We start from the raw sequence: 11645 nt of genomic DNA, 5'->3' as shown, positions 1-11645 counted from the left end.
AATTTGCATCTTCAAAATCTTTTTCTCTTCAAAAGCTACAAGTGTTATACTCGACGTGCATGTCATTGCTTCATCTTCAATGGAAGTCTTTGTTTTCCTCGTTTCTTGGTTTTTTTTTTTTTTTTTTTTTTTTTTACAAACAATACATATATCTAAGAACAGAGATGCATGATATTATAAATGCTATGATAAATATTTACCGCACGTTGCAGTTACATATCAAGACGCGCAAATGTTTCTAACATATGATATGCGGCTTACGGAGTATCTCGCATGGAAGAATTAGCTTTAAGGCTAATTCTCTAAACTTCGTGAAATTATCCATTCATCAGCATTACATCAAACAAACGTGGAATATTCCCTTGCCTTAATTTTCACAAACATCAAATATGATTCCATACATCATAAGTTTAAAACACCAAACTATCTTCTCTCCAAAATATCAAGTACAACTTTCGGTACCATCAAATGGAATTATTTTACTTTTGCAAGAATAAGAACTTTGCACTGTATTAAATAAATAAATAAAATTAAAAAAAGAATAAAAAAGAAAATGATTAAGAAGGAGCCGAGTTTCAATATCGAAATTGAAGTTCCTAAATTAGTTCCTCAGATTTCAATTGTGTTTCTGGAAGCTCTTTTTATTATCGGTCGATTATATAAACATAGTATCGAGGCGAAAATCTGAGTTTAACGATACGATAACGATCCACCGTTTATATAACGAGGTCCTCTCTCGAATCAGTCGGAATGTAACACTTTCCGAACCATAAGCGGCCGCCGTTGCGGTTCGATAGCCGCGGGATCGATGGCCGAATAAATAGGCCGAGAGCGCGCGCGGCGCGGATCGATCCGTCTCATCCCCATATCGATATCGGATGGGCCGCGTATAGCGCATTCGTTAGATTACCCCCGGAGCTGAAAGTTTGGCCGATCTGACGTAACGAGGCGTGTGAGAGCGCGCTGTGCCGTGCCGTGCCGTGTCGGTCGTGTCATGTCGTGTCGTGTCGTGTCATGCCGTGCCGTGTCGTGCCGCGTGTAGCGGAGCGGAAAGTAAGCGGAACGAGCCGAAAGCCAGAGCGCATGTCGATGCCTCGAGCGGCAGCAGCCAATGGACTGGCTAAAATATTAAACGAGAGCAAAGACCCTGCTTGTTCTCTCGTACCGGCCACGTAGCCGCGGCGGTTCAATTTCTGAGCCAGTCTAGCTCCGTAGCCGCGGCGGGGGGATCGGAAAAGGCGAACCAGTGGAAATAGACGCTCGTGGCCAGACCCGCCGCGCCGAGTCTGGACTGGCACTACTGGCGACATCCGCAAACGCGAGTGAGAAGAGAAAAAGGCGCGATCGGTCGGCACGAGGTGAATCAACTTCGATCGGGAATAAGAAATCGGGAATGTGTAAACGAAATATAGATCGCGCAACGCGAGATTTGTCCAATCGAGAAGGATATTTGGTATCATTCTTTCTTTACATTCTTAAAAGATTTCCTACATGACGCATGTATAATATATACATATGTATGTATTTTCGCGAAATTCTTTCAGTTTAAAATTTTTAAATTAAATAATCTCAAAATATGAAACGGAATATTCGAATACAAATATGCAGAATAATTTCGTTTCTATTTTTCTATTTGTTTTTTTTTTTTTTTTTGCACTGTGTGAATTTATCGTAGTTGAAGTTATTTAGACTATTACATGGATGATACGTATTGCACAAATGCATCGCAACGATCACGCGTAACGTAAGCGAGCGATCGCCTTGAGATAATAGACGTTGAAGTTTGGTAGATTGTAATCATGCTAAATTGTCTTTTCTTATTTACGAGTGAGATAATAGAGTTAAACTTCAACGGTTGTATATATCTTAAGACAATGGTGTTGCGCTCACAATAGCCCTCATTGTTGCATGACGTATATCGCCCATATATTCGAATAATTCTTCGATCTCAAGGACTATTCGGTTAATTTTACGTTGGACGAATTAGTTTAAGCATGAAGATGATATATTGAACGTTTCTTTGTAAATGCAAAATTTTCTTGTTTTACCTTATTATTATAACTGAATTAGAATGATGCGAAGAATTTAACAAATATCTTAAACGATCGAATAAATATATCTACATAATTATACGAAGCGTATTATAAAACGTGGTACTCATTCTAAACAATTTTAATTCTTTTTGTATAAATGCATTAACTGAATAACATGATCTAAAATATTTGAATATCGAAACGTAAAAAAAAGGCAGAATAGCAATGCAAGCGACGTTATAGCGTTCACTTTTTAAAAAATTCACAAATACTCGAATGGTCAACCGCAAAAAGGCTGTCGCATTCTTTTTCGATAAATTTCAGCACGCACAAAAGTTTGGCGCACCGCTGCCTACTTCAACAGCGAAAGTTTTGTCATAGAAACGGCGCGCTTTTATACAGTATACAGTTTATTTAATAGGTCACGATTTATACTGTTTTACGCGTGATCATACGAAAATTACATTTGTTTGAACAAGGATATACACAGCAACAATACCACAATGTGACAGAACCATAGCTTGCAACCGTTATTTTTTCGCTAAAAATCGCGTAAAAATATTGTTGACTTTACACTTTATCGAACGCGGTTGTAATTTATTAAAAATTGTATTAATTTATGTCTATGATAGCATATACTATGCCATTATAATTTGTCTTCCGTATTCATAAATATACACAGAATGAATGGACTAAATAAATTCAATTTAATTTCGAGACATTTATCAAATCACAGTTATTAATGTTTACAATTAACTGCTCACAATTAATGAGCATATTATGGGGATATGTAAATGTATTACTCCATTATATATGTCATGAGATTTATACTATCTGTTTAAAACATGATGTCAGGCAACAATTATTTCATTTACATCAATTAACATCGTTATTGACAACGTCACCAGTTATGAAATTGAGAATGGAATAGTGCCAAAATTGTTTCATACATATTAGTATTACATTCCAATATATATTCTTACTTGCTATTTCGACACCTCTGCGTTGATTGGACGATGATATATCTTCGGTGATCTGCTACGACGCCATCCGGATTGTTCCTGAAAAAGAAGAGATTGCTATCAGCATAAAAATTGTACATATTATTATAGCATATAATAGATATATTATTATTAAAATCTCTCAGACGTACATTACTATTAAAAAATTTTTATATCATTACAATGCTCAATTAATACAAGAAACACTATAACTTTATTAACAAATGAAATGATTCGTACAATATAATAACGAATATATATTGCGAGATAATGTAAGATTTGTAAGGCATATAAATTGAAAGAAACAAAAAAACAAGGAAGAAAATTTTTAAATTATTATAATGAAAAAGGTTTCGATAGTTATTGCAATCGAATAGAATTTCTCTTCGATTAAAATAGTCTAATTCTTTATGTCCAAAGAGAAACTTCGACATTTATAGCCAGTAATTTCCGTATGTTACCGTTCTTCTCGTTAAAGATAATTTCTTCAATGATTGGCCAATTCGGCGATGTCCCGATATACAAAGACTATTAACTCCATTGTTAATAGAAAATAACATACTTAAAGAGAGAAGTATTAAAGCGTACACGCACACATTCAACTTGCGCAAAAGGGTTAACGGGGTAAATAAAAATATCTTATCGAGCAATATATGAACTCGCGGATAGATGCATAAAGGTCTGAGAGATAGGGTCGAGCATAAATCTAATTTTATGTCTGCCAATCGAGCGGCCGGGCTATACCGAGACTGATCTAATGTCCGACCGAAAGACATGATGCGTTTATACGACCTTTGGTAATTCAGAGTTTATAGGTCGTCTTGTGTCTGTCACGCGGAAGGCACTGCTTCCTGTTGTAACGATATCCGACGCGTATACGCGGAAAATCGCGGTAAATGCGTTTTATTAAAATCTCTCATTTTTCAACGACGGCGAAACTTTAATTAAAAGCAAGCTCGCAATCGGCACCGGTCCGTGACTCTCTATACGAGATTCCGCAAACTCCATCGTATTCACATTGCCGCAGAGAGTTTGCGAATTATTAAATTATTTAAGGTCGATGATCTTGCGCGCGTAAATTCTGAATAGAGACGCGAATAGGTCACGGTTCGATGATTTTTATCTATGACGCTGAATTAAAATGCGACAAAAGTATACGCGCGTGGATAACGTTCAAGTTTCAAACGGTGTTCCCTTTTTATCTTTTTTTTTTTTTTTTATTCATGAGTAACGACCTGACCGTGCAGTGAGACCCATTTATCGGGACAAATAATTTACCTCCGGTTTCAATAGCTTCTCGATGCATGACATTTTGCTGTTCATTATTTCCAGCTCCAGTTGCTCCTTGCATAACTGTCGCAGTGAGAGAGAAATCCGGAAATCGGTAAAATTATTAACCAAGGACAGAGTAACGAAAAAAAGGCAATTATATAAATTACCAATGTTTACCATTTTCTTCGTTTTCTCTTGAAACACGCTCATCCGTTGCAGCTGAAGAGAAAAATATCAAAATTATTACTACGCGCAATGTAAAATTACTAATTGTATATCTTTGAAATTTTGGATACTCGACGATCAGCATGCTTACATGTTTATGAATACATCTGTACGGAGGTATGACATTAACGACGCTTTTCATCCGCGGTAACTTCTATAAATTATTGGTAGTCAGCGCCTGGATGCTTTTAAAGTATGGTTCAATATCGCTCTAGCCTCGATCAAACCTCAATCTGGCTGTGATTGCCGAGACTACAACTTACCTTCTCCGCTTTCTTGAACAATTCGCGAAAAAGTGCGCCATTCGACGTTACCGTGTTTAAACTCTAACGCCAGAATAAAAACTTAATTATTTGAGGCAAAAAACTCACATGCATTCTTGAGAGAATGGTAGCGAATCTACCCGATATTTGACAGGAGATGATGGTTTTTCTATTGGCATGAGCTGCGATCGATGAACAAATGACAGCAAATAGGCAAATTGCTTTGAAACTGGTCAAGTCAAACAACCAGACAGTTCGACATATAATAAAAAAATTATTGGTTTTTTTCTTTTATCGTCTTTCGTAAGGATGGTAATGATGTTATTTTTGCCAATAATATCACGGTTCTCGTCCAGGCATCATATTAGCTATCATCCCTGCGGTAGCATGAATGAATGATGATTTATAAAAATGATGATTTTGAAAAATCTCAGCAAGAATGTAACTAATCTGATTATTAAGAAAAGCATATCTCAATCTATTCTACGCATGTATAAATAAGAAACTCAAAAATCTATCTAAATTAAATTCAATTTTGGATGCAAAACAATAATAAGCAATCAATTTGATTGCTTTTGTATATATAGTCGCATTAAAAAGTTTTATATCTAATGTAGATAACCGTACGAATAAATAATATTTCTTTTCAAAGTATCAAAAACTGATAACTTTTTGTAAAAAAAAAAAAAAAAAAATTTAATAAGCATGAAGAGATTTTCAATTTTTATATACTTTTATATTTCAGCCTACATTTATGAAACCCATCGAACAGTTAATCAGTTTAAAAACTCGACACATTTAGGTATAATTAATTTCCATGCTCACCCGCCTCTGGGTAATATCGTTCCAATTTCTTGCATTTCTCCTTGCCTCTTCAGTATTTACACGAGAGTTACCTCTCGCGTTTTGAAGTTCAGGCATAGTTCGTGTCAGTCGCGTTCGTTACGTTACGTGTCATTAGGATCCTCGTGAAAGGTTTGTTTAGTTTTGCGTGCGCCGCCAATATTCTTCCCGCCGCGCCTTCCACCGCGCGCCGAAGTTTCCCGACGTAATTTATAACCCGCAGCTTTATACCCGCCTATGTATTCGTAACACGGAATGTGTTATTGAGTTATAAGAGAGAGCGCGATATTGGAGAGAAGTATTATAATTGATCTTTCTATCGCTTTTTAATTAATGTTCTAAATCGGAGTAAAATTCATAACAAATATTTAGATTGTATATAGAGTCATATATGTAATGCGAGTCATATATGTAAATCATAAATAGACTAAAATATTGAGAATATTTCTAATATAAAAGGCAAGTGACAGAAAAAATTATTAGCGCGAGTTTAACAACCATATCAAAATAACGTATTAATTGAGATCGATCGAAATTTCGCATATTTTTACGTCCTTGTCCAACAAAGTTCTCGTGACTACCGCGAATGTCGAGAAGGAGGAAGGGAGAATGGGAAGTACGTGAAAAAATATATAATTAAAATCCAACGTTGTGGGCGAGATGCATCTCGAGCACGAGCAAGGAAATCAGGGCGAGGAGACGAGAAAATTACTGAGATAGACGAAAGCAGATAGGATAGAGGGGCTGACGGGTCAGAAAGAAGATAAGTGTGTGAGAAACAAAAAAAAAATAATTACGTTCACGTAGAGAAAGAGAGAGATGGAGAAAAATTGTGCGACAAGCGGTCATGCGTTTGTCAAAAAAAAAATCAAGCACGCTACCAGAACGAACTGAGGGAAATGGAAGATGTATAGTTCATGCAGGCGGAAGGATAAAATAAAACATATTCTCCAGTTAAGTCATTCATTTAATATTACCATTCAAGATATTAAATCATTATTCAATAATAAAACAGCGTAATATTCTATAAAATCAAATTTTCAGAAAATTAACAAATTGGTTATTTAGAGAAACACAAGGGGCAAGTTCTTTTTATGAAACGCGATGTTTAGAACACCTTGTATATTGAAAATGCATACGACCGTGCGCTTACAAACCGTACATTTTATTAATAGCGTCCACAAAAGCATTGTTCTAAAACGGGAAGGCAATAGGGCACTGACACATCAGTTTATAATCTCCTCGAGACCTGACACCTGTAGTCAATATATAAACAGTGAATCTCTCATATTTTTATTTAAAACTATCGTCTGCATCTTTGCTTAATATTAGCGCGATAAATTAAGAAACTCAGCAATTAAAGAATAAAATTTCTTAAGTTGAAAAAGCAGGAAAAATTAATCTAGAAATGCATTTTTCACTCTCACACCGTCCAAAATAATCTTCCCGATATGTCAATCTCTATGAAATTTTTTTAATTCATCTATTTTAACTAAGAAATTAGCCCTGTAAAATTTAAATTTGTGTTTTATCTATTTGAATCAAACGTATAGATAAGATTTTTATATAGAGATATTTGTGATTTTATGTTCTCGGACAAAGATGCTTTTTTACTGAAGAAACATATGACAAGGAATCTATTCGACGCGCTGAAGATACTCGCGATTACTTGAGGCTCAATCTTGACGTACGTGATTCAGTCTGACCTGGTGAATTCCAACTATTGCGTGGGCATGTACGGCTGATTCCGAGGCCTCTGCCGTATTACTCGATCCCGTGATCGAGAAATGATTTCAAGGTCGACCATGTTCATCCCGACCTGGATTGAGCGAGAGAAAGTGGATAATCTTGATTCCATGGGAAAACTCGCGGTCTCGACGCAGGTTCATTGCGTAAAGTCGATCAAGAGTTATCCGTTCAATCCCGCCATGAACGAGATTCGCTGCTGCGAGCTGAAGCGGAAAGTGGAAGACACTGGTGGATTTATAAACGAATACTTGGAGTTCCGACTATCCCTCAAGTTGTTATGCGTGAATTTGTAATTATTTATTTTTTGAAACTTCACGATTATTGATAAAGAATTTTTGATAATAATGTGAAAAATTTTATTGTATATAAGAAATCTATTTTATAAAATTTGTAAATACAGTTTTTACTCTGCTCTGTTCGTTGAATGGATATAAAGATAGACAAAGCGAATGTCCTTAAATGTCGTTTCACTTACTAGAGTCTCTAAAGCGCTAAATCCGCCATTCGTAGAAGACACGCGGTTTATCCCAAGAAAATGATTTCTGCAATTAGTTTTGTATCGCTTAGCGTGGCATAGCGAAAGGGGATTAAAGCTACCGTAAGAGTGAGGCTAGAAGATAGCTTTTATAATACGATTATCTCGTGCCTCTAGGTACAGGAAGCTTTAACATTGTTAAAGGAAGAACTCAAAGGGACCTATTACACGCTCGGAGCATTAGACAAACAGATTCGGCAACAATTACTGGACGATCATTTCCTGTTTAACGATGGCAAGGACAAGTAGTTTCTAAAAGCAGCGAAGCAGATTTCGACCACCGAGTAAGCTTTCTAATACGATAATGCATGACGAAAACCAATAGTAGTTAATTCGTTCTCTTCTTTGTTTATGTTTGAAATTAATGTCGACGTGTGCACGATTAAACTCTGGATTAAAACACGCAAACAAAAATGGTCTCACGCTTTGTATTTTCATGGTCGAAACCGAACGGCTTCACGAATGTACTCAATTTATGTTAAATGCGCACTAAGAGCCAACTTCGACGACCAACGTTATACGGGGTCAAACTTTGATCCGACTTGCTTTCGTTAAAACATTCAATTACAATGTCTCAAGTTCCTTCAACCGGCTCGAAAACATTAATTCCGGTAAGCTGAATGCTCCAAATCGTGCGAAGGCTTATGTTAAAATAAAGATTAAATCAAAACTTTACCAAGATTAATCCAAGTTGTATATGGAAATAAGCAAAAAAAAGAAAAAGATTGTTATACGACAGCAAACGTTTCCATCCGCAACATGCATTTTTAAGCAACTTCTTAATCAGAATTTTTCGCGTTTACATTATACATTTAAGTTACAAATCCTCCAAGATTCGTCTGTATAAACAAACTTCTACGGTGTAATGTCTTATACATACGTTAGATAGAGTACAAGAGCGGTGAGTAGCTGATTAAATGAATTTGCATTAATGATTTTCGTCACGATGGGCTCTCGAAGATCCCTTCGCTTCTAGGATTAGGGAGTTAAAAGGGTTAGAGAGTATTACGGGGCTTAGTATTACGCTTAGAGAAGGGTGTGGCGTGTGGTACTTGGAGAGAGAGTTCGGGGAAAGATAGCCGAATGTTTCGCTCAATTCTTTTCTTTTTTATGAGTAATTTCGAATCCCATGTTTGTGAAATATACATACAGCGTTCCGAGTCATTGATTCGTCACTGCGAAAAATGGAACGCGAGAACATTTTTTGTTTTCTCTCCGAAATTTCCCCAATCAATTTTTTTTATTTCTGTGATCAATTAACAGACAGTTTTTAAAAATATGGACGTCATAAAATAATTCAAGTTATATGTTTTAAAAGCTCTTTAAGCGAAAGATATAAAACGAATTATCGCGTCAATTAAAAAAAACAAGGTATTCGCTCTTTACCGTTTGCCAAACAAAGGATCCTCGAGCGCTCTTTTCCACGTTTACGCATTTACCGTTATGCTTAATTAACAGCATCATAACTCTGTCATTTCCCCTTCCATTCGTTTCTTCTCACCTTTTCCCGCATTTGACATTGTCGCTAATATTAATTAAATCTACGATATACAGGAATACGATTTCGCCATAGGACAGATTTAATTGCGTGCTTTGTTTCTTCTACTGATTGCGTATCTCTCGTTGCGTTTCTTTTTCCATTTGCTGCATGCACTCAACGATTACCAGCGCTGTTGCTTGTTATTCACGAATAATCAGAGGTTCGTAGCCGGATTCATTTTTTTCCCTTTTAATAGAGAGATTCGTTTCACACCGGCTGAATCAATGCAGACTATCCTTTGAATGCACTAATAGATTAAAGTGCACCTGGCTTCTCGGCTTATTAATTAGACTTTAGTATACTACACACATACTTTATATTAAACTGTTTGTTATTTCATGCATTTCTACTTTAAAACAGGTAATATTGTCCTCATTTATTATACTATACCAATTTTATATAATTTAATGATATTGTATATTTTATTGCTACTTTGATAGTTAACGAATTTATAAAATATTTATCTTTAATTAATCTTAATATTTACTTTTGATCTTTGTTGAAATTTTGATACTCGTCAGTTTTCCGCTCTTAACTTAATTCAATAATACCGACAGTCTATTAATAAAACAACGAAATGTAAATTGAGGAACCTCTAAGAGAGATCTCTGCAAAATATGAGCGAGATTAGAGCAAGTTTAGTCTTAAGACACACTTGCGTGATATTTTGAGATAAAGTGACTTACTCCACCATTCGAGCACTTAATATGATTATACGAAGAAATAATAAATTAAACTGTAAGAAATCGGGGAAAAGCTTTCTAATTTCCGGAACACGCGCTGCGATATAATATCTCTAAACTCAAAATAAGATGGTTCTCGCGATTAAAGTTAAACGTTACGTCTTCTTACGATCTATCGATTATCTCTTTTTCGTGATGTATACGATTTATTTATACAATATTTGTACCGAATATAATAATAGCAGCAACATAAAAATATATTCAATACGCTAAAGACGATACGACGTAATAGGAAACCTTTCGCGATTAAAGAAGAACAGCTTTTCGTTTGAAAGTTCAAGGTATATAAAAACCGCCGTGCTCTTGTATCATGCTGTTCTTTCTCTTCGCCTCAGGCAGAAGGATATTTTTTTAACGAGGGGAAAACTTTTCTTGTCTGTGGTGCAACATGGAGAGGATTGCATGCGTCTGATATCGATGGAATGAAACGGTAACCTCGCGGCAATACGAGGGACTCGTTAAAGCGATCCAAGAAATCGGGAAGAAATTGGAATTCCTGCGGAAACACACTCGGGCTTCCTCACATTCTGCCCTACGAATCTTGGCACGACTATCCGAGCCTCCGTGCACGTTCACCTGCTGAAATTGAGCGCGGATTATAAGTGGAGGAGATCACGGCCATGTACTCTTCAAGACGCGACGATATTCTATAAAGGAAGGGTCCGATCAGCTGATCACACGAATGAATATTATTCGATGCATATAAAAGAGAGAGATAAAACTGCGTTTTATGAATCTGTGTGATCTTTCTCGCTAAAATATATTCTATATTGTAAATATATATCGTATACATTTTTTTCACACACGAATATTTATTTATAAAATGTTATTCGCTAAATGTTTAAATTCTCTAAATTTTGGAATTTCTCGCGGAGTTCTATTTCATGATTGTATCCATAAAAATCAAATAATGGGCAAAGGAAGGCTACTGTACTTATGTATCCATGAGTTTTGCAATTTTGACAAAATAAAAATAAATAAGTAAAGAATACAATTGACAAAATTTATAAATTAATTTTGTTAAGTATTAATAAAAAGAGAATAAATTATTATAAAGAAATATATTTTTTACACACAGATATTTTTACTGACATTATAAAGATTCAAGAAATAAGAGGCAAGCACGAAAAGAGCAAAGGTGGTATTCACGACATCAGCGGTAGGGATTGACGGAACGAAAAGCCCTTTTTGAAATGAGATATATTGTTATGATACTGATCAAACTAGGAAGGCAGCTGGAAAGAATATGTCGTGACCTTTTTTTTATTAATAGCACACAACACGTGTGCCACGTGCGCACGCCATTTATATATTTCAACTGTTTTATTATTTGGTTATATTAGTTATGATAAGGGACCCTACGCACAATAAAAAAAAATATTAGAAATAAAAATAAATATCAGATATTAGAAAGAGAAATTTGGAATTATTTTACTTCAAA

General features: G+C 35.5%; 1 protein-coding gene across 1 annotated transcript; it reads right to left on the bottom strand.

Annotated features, from left to right (window-relative positions):
- Positions 1 to 1654: 1654 nt before the first annotated feature.
- On the bottom strand, positions 1655 to 5715 carry LOC115239202. The gene is made up of 6 exons (XM_029813594.1): positions 5620 to 5715; positions 4795 to 4857; positions 4623 to 4685; positions 4484 to 4525; positions 4313 to 4387; positions 1655 to 3094 (listed from the first exon to the last, which is right to left on the bottom strand). Exons 1-6 carry the CDS (start codon positions 5713 to 5715, stop codon positions 3020 to 3022), a joined length of 414 nt encoding a protein of 137 aa, XP_029669454.1. The 3' UTR covers positions 1655 to 3019.
- Positions 5716 to 11645: the final 5930 nt, after the last annotated feature.

The sequence above is a fragment of the Formica exsecta genome, unplaced genomic scaffold (genome assembly GCF_003651465.1).
Source record: "Formica exsecta isolate Colony F162 unplaced genomic scaffold, ASM365146v1 scaffold116, whole genome shotgun sequence".
Taxonomy (NCBI): Eukaryota; Metazoa; Arthropoda; class Insecta; order Hymenoptera; family Formicidae; genus Formica; species Formica exsecta.
This window is presented reverse-complemented; position numbering and strand designations above follow the sequence as displayed.

Excerpts from the sequence above, each read along its gene's own strand:
- LOC115239202 (XM_029813594.1), bottom strand. The coding sequence starts at position 5,715 with ATGCCTGAACTTCAAAACGCGAGAGGTAACTCTCGTGTAAATACTGAA. Across the intron at positions 4,686-4,794 it reads TGTTCAAGAAAGCGGAGAAG|AAGTTACCGCGGATGAAAAG; the intron begins GTAAGTTGTAGT and ends AATAATTTATAG. Across the intron at positions 4,526-4,622 it reads ACAGATGTATTCATAAACAT|CTGCAACGGATGAGCGTGTT; the intron begins GTAAGCATGCTG and ends TTTTCTCTTCAG.